Here is a 10,775-nt window from a genome sequence, read left to right on the forward strand (position 1 = left end):
TAATCCTAGTCATGTCACAGACTACATCTCTTCATGGCTTGACTATATTGGTCCATCAACTGACGAAGAGTTAGATTCTGAAAAGATTTGGAACTATAGAGACCCTACTGGGAAAAGCCACGGGCCATTCTCCATTGCACAATTACACAATTGGAGCGAATACCTTCCTAGCGACCTTAAGATTTGGAAGATAGCCAGCACCGAAAAAGATACTATTCAATTGCACAGTGCTTTAAAGAGGCGAGTAGCGGGTCTGGAAAATTCGAATGTTGATTAGATCGATTTGCATTCATGGCATAATGCAACGCGTGTTCGGTATAGTTCATGGGATGTCATTTTGTTCGCATTTCATCGGGATCTCCTTTATTTATTTAGTAATCGTTGTCATTTTACGTGTTTCTTTTTCTTATAGCCAAGCCACGTTAGGTTTCTTGTTTTCTGAATTAGGTCGGATCGTGTACTCTATTGTATCGGCTAGTTTCTTACTAGCAAATTTAATATATATATATATAATATATTTAATGCTGTTCGAAAATAATAATAATAATAAATAAATAATTTGCATTATCCTTACTAGTGCAAACTAATTAAAGATAGTTAATTAACTTTAAAAAAAGATGTAAAAGTGAAAGTGAGGCACTGGAACAAGATTGACTAGAGATCGGACGGTACATGAACATTGTAGCTAAGAGAGCCAACAAGAGCTTAACAAACCATGAAGCTATGAACCCGTTAACTTTGTGAGCTTTTTACCTTTTTATTTGATTTTTTAAATATTGCCACAATCATGCTTTTAATTTTTACTACGTACTTTATTTGTTTAAACAATGTAACTTTATAAGAATAAGAATAAGGTTCTTTACTTGAGGTGTATAACTATTGTTTTTTACTAGTAGTATATCACTAATCACTCCACTAAGAGCCACCTATATGAGTTTATAATATATTAATTAAATCTTACAAGTTGTTATGTTAAAGTAATTAAACTTGGCTTTGATACCATATAAGCGGACGCAATTTGGGGAAAATTGTTATATTTCTCATTAAAATGAAATGTATACAGACAAATGACATATATACTACTCAAAGCTAATCTAAATAATAACCGTCTATATCTATAGTTTGTATTTATATATCTAAGTAATTAACAAACTTATAACTAATTAAACTACAACGAGTCCTTCATAAATATAGATGTGACTATTTCAGTCATTGTACAATATAAATCTTCAGTAATTAATACGAGTAATTAGGCTTCATAAAATTTATATTAAAAAAATATGTAAACTAATAATAATGCCGGTAAACGTAAATTTGATTATTTAACTCATGTGATTATTATTATCGAGTTAACACTTGACACGTTTGACAATGTTAAACAGTCAACAATATTGACCAACACCCCCCTTTCTTCCTGCAACAAGTTAAATACAATATATTTTGTACCTAGTTAGTCTTATTTCACTTTCAAATGCTTCATTTCATACTCAACAAAATTCTTAGTTAACTAATAGGTTTGCTGATTCCGTTTCCTGCAAAAACATGAATATCGCCGTGGGGTGTTTTAGAAGCTTAGCAATTTCTTCTCCTTTAGGCTGTCAATAGTATCCTTGATCGTTATCTCTACTGGAGTAAACTCTACGCCTAAACTTTCTGCTCTTGCCCTTGATACAAGGTACGGTAGCGGCTCAACAGACTTTCCATCTTCATGCCTATTTGGATTTGAGCGGAAAAAAAGATACATATTTTAAGTTACATGGACATACCCCACAAGCTAGGAACAAGAAAATCGGCTGTCATATGATGTTTTAAGTTGCATATGAGTAGAAAGTACATATTATCTGATTGTAGGTGCATAGAAACATTTGAATGTATTCTGTTACATTATTGATATTACAAATATATATATTTGTATGTATATGTACTGAGCTAGAAAATGAGATTGCTTATTATAGATGCGGTGTACCTTTCAGAATGGTTGAGAGACGGGTAGAGTTTGTTTACAATCTTCATGATCTCTGAAGAGCGAATCATAATCCCAACGATGCAGTATCTACCGTTAGCACTTGGCTTTTCAAATGCTAATATATGTGCCATAGCAACATCTCTGACATCAGCAAGTCTGTACATCCCATCTGGATATACTTCCTTTCCTGAGTACATATACATTGTTCAAAAGATTAATTTATCGTGCTTACAAAAATGACTCTACTAGTTAGCATATTATTATTGATTGATATGTAGCATATTAGATTAAATTTTTAGGTATATATGATACATTTGTCTTGCATATGGTATAACAAAACTTGGTCAAAAGAAAAGTGTTAATAGGTATGCACATAGAAGTTAGTCGTAGTCAACAACTACCGGTTTTAATGAAGTTCAAAATGCCGTCAGAGGTGAGGTTGAGAGTTGGCTGCAAGAAAGGACCGATCGAATAGCCAGGATGTATAGATACCAAATCTAAACCATTCTGCTTTGAAAATCTGGCAGCGGCATCCTCAGCTAGGGTCTTTGAAAGAGAATACCATGACTGCAAATTACACAAGTCTCTGATGAATTATAATTTAAAAACATTTTGTAGTAATGTAGAAGATTTACAAAATTTACGTTTAACTACCATAAGTGAGTAAATAAGACTACCTGACAGTTCGTAACATTGACAAAAACGTACCTTTTTTTGCTCACAAACTACTGGATCTGAAAACCAGGTTTCATCAATTACAATACCAGGCTGGGGAAGTTTTGCGCCATGTAAAAAAACTGAAGCAATGGAAGACGTCAAGACGACTCTCTTGAGACATGGAACTTTTACAGCAGATCTAAGAACATTTAGTGTCCCCTCCACAGCAGGATCTATCAATTGCACCTAATCCGAATTCAGAAAGAAAGGCAAATTTTTCATTTTCATATCAAGTTTGAGTTTATTGATTGAAACATTTTCTGGAAAATTGATTAAAAATAAACGAAAAATGACCTGTGGGTCATCGGCTTTAAATATAACAGGAGATGCTGTGTGAAAGACACACACACAGCCATTAACTGCAGAATCGAAGGATCCTTCTTCTGTCAAATTAGCTTCAAACAAAGTTAGCCTTTTCTTAGCTCCCTCAAAAGCTAGTAGATGTTCGGTCTTTTTTGGATCATCTGCAACATATTTGAATGAGTTGATATGTACAAAAAACCTTTCTGATGGGTACACAAAAGAATTTGAAAAACGATCCTTTTTTTTTTCTCTAAACCAACAACCTAGTTCAAATATTCGATTGTTCATGACTTACAAATGTAGAGTTCTTTAACATTTCTTAAAGTAACTTACTCAATGTGGTTTGCCTACTCTATAGTTGAGTTTTGAAAGTCAAAATGAGAAAGAGAGATAGACTGACCGAGAGAACGGACAGTAGCATGAACAGTGTAGCCATGAGCCAGCAAAAGCTTAACAAGCCACGACGCTATGAACCCAGAAGCACCCGTAACGCAAACCACCTTCCGTTGTCCGTTCATCTCTCTCAAATGGTCAACTGATGGTCTGTACACTAGCAGGGGAGGTTGATAATTTGACCCGTGAAGTGGAAATTGTTTTCACTTTTTATTGGGATGATTTGTTAATGTTAGAATCAAATTTAAATGGATGTTGGAATAATTAAGTTTTTAATTATTTTCTAAATCTGACATTTATGAGTATAATATATACAATTAGGTTCCTGTGACAGTCACACTTATCCCAATAGTTTAATTATCATGATCTGAGAAAGTTATAGCACAAATGTTGAAATGTGTACATTAATCCAACTGGTCATGGAAAACAACACTTTTATAACATATTGTTAATAATTAATACTCGTAATATACAATTATAAATTTGTGTGGGATGAGAAGAAAGAGCAAAATGCAGACATTCTTGAAGCATTTTCAAAATGTGAATTTTGATTAATGTTTGACAACCTATATATATGGATGTATGTGATAATATATATGGATGACATAATATAACAAAAATATAATCGGATGTATACAATAAAATTATTTGAAAGTAGAATACAATAGAACCATCCTAAGTTGGATACATTTATTAAATTTTTGACTAAAAGTTAAATACATTTTCAATCATTAAACACGTAGCGGAAATAAATAAGAAACTCATAAACATCATGTGACATTTTAGAAGTTCACCAAGCTCCTCTCTCTCAAGTTTTCAACAGTGTCCTTTATGCTTGCTTCAAACGGAATAAACTCAACGCCTAGACCTTCAGCCCTTACCCTTGATACACTATACGGCAGTGGCTCAACACACTCCATGCTTCTATATCTATCGAGAATTGAAGGAAACAATATAATAGTTTTGTTCATATTGTACGTCCATATGTATATTCATGGAAACACATACTTACCTCTCACAATGCGAAAAAGCAGGGTAGAGTTCGTGTACAATCTTTAAGATCATTGAAGAGCGAACAGTGTTCCCTACAATTAAGTATCTATCCTTAGCATGCGGTTCCTCAAAGGCTAAGACATGTGCGGTAGCAACATCTCTCACATCAACAAGTCTATAGATTCCATCCGGAAAGACTTCCTTTCCTGCATATATGTATACAATTTAACATCTTACATATAACATAAAACTCCCTTTTGTTGTCTAAACAGAGCCTTTTTCCTGTGCTGATTAAGGAAGAAAATACTCCCCGCTGGTAGACCGCACCAAGATCATATCATATACTGAGGGAAGTCCTATAGTCCTGTGAATATTAGTTGTAGAAGAAAATTACCCGTAGTTATTAACCTCATAAAGCCCTCGGAACTGAAGTTGAGAGTAGGCTGCAACAAGGGACCGATGACAAGGCCAGGAACTACGGTCACCAACTTCAGGTTATTCTCTTTTGAAAATTTTACAGCAGCATCCTCAGCCAGAGTCTTTGAAAGCGCATACCACAACTGAAAAATGGAAAATCTTTGTTTTATTTGAACAAATTAGCCTAAGTCAAACATACATAAAAAGAAAAAAAGCACAAAACATAAAGAACAACTATACTTTTTTTTGCTCACAAATAACTGGATCAGAAAACCAGGTTTCATCGACCACATCACTAGACTTCGGAATATTTGGACCAAACATGACTGCGGTGGAAGAAGATGTAAAGACGAATCTCTTGAGAGATGGAACTTTAGCAGCAGATCTAAGAACATTAAGTGTCCCATTCACTGCAGGATCTATCAATTCTACCTAATCCAAGTTCAGAAAAAAACAGTGTGTGAAAACATTTTCTAAAAATTAATACAATGTTTCGAAAACTTTGATAAAAAGATAAAGAACCTGTGGATCTTTAAATGAAACTAGAGCAGGGGATGCTGTATGAAAGACGCATACACAGCCATTAACTGCAGAATCGAAAGATCCTTCTTCACTCAAGTTAGCTTCAAACAAAGATAGCCTGTCCTTGGCTCCATCAAGAGCAAGTAAATGTTCTGTCCTTTTTGGATCATCTGCAACATGTTTGAATGCCAGTAGGAAAAAAAATATAAATAAACAAAAAGTATTAGTCAGAACAGAAAAGCTACGCAGTTGCAAAAGTGGGATTGGTGATACAACATACCATAGGATGAAACCTTGTTTATAATCCTGAAAGAAAAAGATTTACTTTGACTTTAGGGGTCAAACTAGTTGGTGTTCCAGTTCACTACATTCTTAAACATTTCACAAAGTTTAACACCATAATCTCCTATTTGTAGATCTTTGAACAGACGTTATTTGTGCTTCGATTATTCCTACTATAAATCCTATCAATTTTTCATAATTGCAAGTTGTGAATGACCAAATGATCAAAATATCAAATCAGATTCACTGTTAGTTTCATCGTATCAAATCTGCTAAATCAACAAGTTTATATAAAAATTAACAAGTGGACTAGATATTGATTAAAAAGATAACTATTTATACCACATGCCTGTTGGATACTTGGATTGCATAATAAGTTGACTTTGAAAACATGTTGAAAGTCAAAGAAAGAGTGAGGGACAGACCGAGGGATCGGACAGTAGCGTGAACAAAGTAGCCACGGGCAAGCAAGAGCTTAACGAGCCATGATGCTATGAACCCAGATGCCCCTGTAACACAAACAACTGTCCCTTCTCTGTTCATGTCTCTAGAACCGGTCACCTGGTGGAACTTGCACACTGGGGCAGTAGCAGGATATACTGATTACGTGAGAATCAATTTCGTAAGCTAATTTATAGTCTATTATTAAATATGACATCTATGAATAAATTACATATTTGCTTCACGTGGTATTTGCTGATTCCATTTGTTTATGCTACAACCAACGTTCATGTATATTAAATGTAATTGGTTTAATGTCAGGATACATTAGTTTATATACTTTATAAACTTTTATGTGCAAGAACAAACTACATTTACTTAGGGCCTAGGGGGAACTTTCAAAAAAGTGAGTTGCTAACTGTGACACATACATTAGAACATGGGCGGCAGGCGGCAGCAAAGGAGGGGCAAAATCTTGGACTGGTCTTATCTCGAGTGTGTCATGGGTTGGAACGCTATGTGATGTCCACTCTATTGACAGTGTGATGATCATTTGGAGGTTCAGTGTGATCCATAGCTGGTCTTCCTAATCTTCTTCACATTTGTGTATGTGCATTTGTTTTATATTAAAAAATATTATAAAGTAGTGTGTTTTTTTAAACTAAGGCTGCCTAATAATATAATTCAACCAGCTTGCGAAAGATTCTCTTTAATTTCTAATTTACTACTCTATTGTGACGGTGTGATGGGAATGTGATCAACTAGTTGATCAGGCCTCTACTCCGTGTGCTCTAACAAAGATTCTCTATACACATGAGTACACGTGACATTTATACATTGCCCAATGTAATATGTATTCGGATCATGTATGAATACATCACATTCTTATAATATCTCGGAAACCATTTAAAATTATTTCAGAAACCATTTAAAATTATCTCAGAAACCATTTAAAATTAAGTAGAAAATATAACACAAGTATACATGTGTAATTGGACATGTTTCATTTCTTTGGGCAACATGGTATTTTTGTTAACTGATGCGTCTCCAAAATTATTAATCTTAATGGAAGAAGTAGAGATGAACCTAGAGTTTTAGCTAGGCAACTAATAACAGACATTTGGTGTTTTAGAAGTTTAACAAGTTCTTCTCCTTCAAGCTTTCGACAGTGTCCTTGATGGTTATCTCCAACGGAGTAAACTCAACACCTAGGCTTTCGGCCTTTGCCCTCGATATACTGAAAGGTAGCTGCTCAACACAATTGCTGTCTTTATACCTATTGAGATTTGAAAAAGAAAAAGGGTAATTTAGCTTTCAAGCTCAAAGACTACTAGCAGCAAAGCTATTGGGTTACATCAAGGCACCATTATCAGTTTGCTAAGTTTTTAGAATAGAAAATAACAATAGGGGTGAGCTTTTGGTCGGTTTTGCCTAAACACATCCTGAACTGAAAATTTCATTTTCTTGGGACTAAATAACCTCTTGGTGTCGGTTACTGATCCCAATATCGGACTTGAGCCCAAGATACATGATTTGCACATTTTGCGTCCACATATTTGAAACATATTTCAAGTCCTGGTTTCGATTTCTAAACCAAGTGAATTACTTAAACATGTGCCCTGGGTTTTTTATGGTTTAGAAGTAGAACAAAACATAATAGTATTTCGTGGGCCGATTGGTGTAAATTTAAACTATTGTAAATACTTGTATACGGGTACCGCCGGTGGTTTTGCCGGGGTGAACATGAATACAAAAGTTAACTTTCAAAAAAAAACTTAAACATGTGCCATTTTTGTTTGGCCTTATAAACAACTAGTAAATTCTAACGTGATAAAAACATATTAACGATCTAATGACGTATAGACTGCGTCGATTTTGTTAATTGGTTTGGTTATCTGGGAAAGCCCCAAACCAAGCCGAAAGTTTTAGGTCTGGTTTATTTGGAAGTTGGTTTGGTGTTGTCCATAACCCTAAATTAAATAGATCCGAACAAGACAAAAGTTTCAATGATTAGTTAATTTCCCTCTAAAGAACCAATAAAGCTGGTCCATTAGAAGATTTCGGGGCTCAAACAAGGATGAGAAAAATATACAAAAACACACAGAAGAAGACATAAGAATTACTTACTTATCAGAATGATTAAGAGTTGGGTATAGTTTGTCTAGGATCTTCATGATCAATGAAGAGTGAACCATCTTGCAAACCATTAAGTATCTACCATTAGCTTGCGGCTTCTCAAAAGCTAAAATATGTGCATTGGCAACATCTCTCACGTCAACGAGTCTGTAAATTCCATCTGAGAATACTTCCTTTCCTACATATACACCAAACATTGCCAAATATATCTCATACATGTAACAACTCGCTAAAAATTTTCAGATTTATATACAAGGGCATACACAACTTGTTGCATAACGATCAATCATGCATATATACGTTCTGTAGTGAAAGAAAGATACCGGATTTTATCAATCCCAAAATGCCTTCAGAAGTAACATTGAGAATTGGCTGTAAGATAGGACCAATCACAAATCCAGGATTTACAACCACCAATTCCAAACTGTTCTCGTTTGAAAACTTCACAGCAGCATCCTCAGCTAAAGTCTTTGAAAGGTGATACCACAACTGAAAAATACAAGTTCTTTAGCTACCGAGACTTGAATATCAAAACTAGTTTAAAAATTTACCTTTTTTTGTTCACAGACTAATGGATTTGAAAACCAAGTTTCATCCACCACACCACCAGACTCAGGAAGTTTTACACCAAACATAACTGCAGCCATGGAAGATGTCAAGACGACTCTCTTGAGAGAAGGAACTTTTGCAGCAGATTTAAGAACATTAAGTGTCCCCTTCACTGCAGGCTCTATCAGTTGTGCCTAATGCAATTCACAAATCATATAATCATAACCAAAGAAACAACATCAAGATGTAAATTGCTGTGAGTGTGTATTCAAAAAACCTCCTAAGTTTAAAATTTGAAAGCTATTTCAAAATATTGATAGGAAAAGAACGAAAAATGACCTGCGGGTCATCAACTTCAAATTGAACAGGAGAAGCAGTGTGAAATACGCATACACAACCATTAACTGCAGAATCGAAAGATCCTTCTTCAGTCAAGTTAGCTTCAAACAAAGATAGCCTTTCATTTGCACCATCAAGACCAAGCAAATGTTCTGTCTTTTTTGGATCACCTGCACATAATTTTTTTCATTTTCAACTGAATCACTTGGTGCTAAAAAAAAAACAAAAAAACATATATATGGTGTGTCACTATACAAGTAGAAGATAATAAAGCTGTTTATCAACAAAGATCTTAATATAAGCATATCTACTAACTACATTTTTTGGTCATATATTTGTTGATTCAAACCAGTACTAAACTTTCGGGGAATACATAGATGACGTTAGTAGAGAAGGTCGAAAAAGTTGGGGCAGTGCAAATATTGCCTCTCTATACAAAAATTTGTGTAAGGCAACTCATTCTAGTACGAAGGGTATATTATAAATGAACTCACCTATCTAGTCCCAATTGGTGGATGTCAGCTTGTATTAATTGGTATCACATATTTAGGTTTAGATGACATTCTTAAAGTTGTTCTTCTGGAAGCAGTCTCTCTACCCATAGATATAGATAAGACTGTCTTCGTTTCACCTTCCTCATACCCCGCATATGTTATCGTTTACCAGGGTATGGTCATATGGATAAACAAATTTATGTTAAACAAATCCACAACACAGAAAGATGAGGGAGAGACTAAACAAGAATTGAATAGAAGTAGAGTAACTGACCAAGAGACCGGACAGTCGCATGAACAGAGTAGCCACGATCCAACAAGAGCTTAACAATCCATGATGCTATGAACCCAGATGCCCCTGTTACACACACTGCTTTACCTTCTCCGCTCATTTCTCTCTCAAATCAAGTTTTTCAAATGTCCTTTTAATTGTTACTAGTTTACTACTCTGTTATGTATTTTTTATTTTAAGATGTTGCTAATGGCAGTATGGCACACTAGTGCATTCTTTGGGTTTTTTTTTTTATTTAAGGAAAAGAAAGAAAAAAAGAATAAAGAAATTTATTTTTTTGTATTTTTGAGGGGTTTTTTTTAAACTTTCCAACCAAAATTAGCGAAAGAAAAAATTTCTAAGCGATTAAAAAATGACTAATCTACCTATTGTTATATAAATAATTGTATTTTTAATCCATAAAATTTAAAATTTTGAATTAAAATATACAACAACGGTTCTAGATATACTGTATAGTAAACATTTTTTTTACTTTGTTATGATAAAACTAAAAAGTCATCCGAATAAACAATAGAAGACCATAAACTCCAACAGTTCACCGGCTTAACAAACTTTCTTTACTCGTTTTAGGATGGGCCACAGCCAAAAAACTTATTTTAATATATATATTAAAAACAAAATTACGAAAATACGTATAAAGAATAATAACGGACCATTTTATTTCTTTAGGCCCATTTTTATTTTTTTGGTGGGCCGCTTTATTTTTTTTGGACCCATCTTATATTCTTAATTTTGGGCTTGACAAATTATGTTTTGATATTTTAAATTGCTTCCAATTTGTTTACAAAATATCACTTATTTTAATTGCATATTATTATTTTTTAAGTTTTTAACATTTTTAAACTTATCTCATCTTAGTACAAATGAACTATTACATAGTGTATATACACATAACAGTAGGGTGTATGTTTTGGATATATACACCTAACCA

General features: G+C 34.0%; 1 protein-coding gene across 1 annotated transcript; it reads right to left on the bottom strand.

Annotated features, from left to right (window-relative positions):
* Positions 1-1,564: 1,564 nt before the first annotated feature.
* LOC122597268 lies at positions 1,565-10,049 on the bottom strand. Its single transcript, XM_043769883.1, has 18 exons — positions 9,827-10,049; positions 9,059-9,228; positions 8,722-8,913; positions 8,494-8,659; positions 8,162-8,348; positions 7,165-7,310; positions 6,019-6,192; positions 5,312-5,481; positions 5,030-5,221; positions 4,767-4,932; positions 4,392-4,578; positions 4,215-4,300; positions 3,387-3,506; positions 2,978-3,147; positions 2,675-2,869; positions 2,362-2,533; positions 1,967-2,144; positions 1,565-1,712 (listed from the first exon to the last, which is right to left on the bottom strand). The coding sequence occupies exons 1-18, from the start codon at positions 9,942-9,944 to the stop codon at positions 1,565-1,567; spliced, it is 2,937 nt and encodes a 978-aa protein (XP_043625818.1). The 5' UTR covers positions 9,945-10,049.
* Between the last annotated feature and the right edge of the window lie 726 nt (positions 10,050-10,775).

Source organism: Erigeron canadensis, chromosome 4, assembly GCF_010389155.1.
Source record: "Erigeron canadensis isolate Cc75 chromosome 4, C_canadensis_v1, whole genome shotgun sequence".
NCBI lineage: Eukaryota > Viridiplantae > Streptophyta > Magnoliopsida > Asterales > Asteraceae > Erigeron > Erigeron canadensis.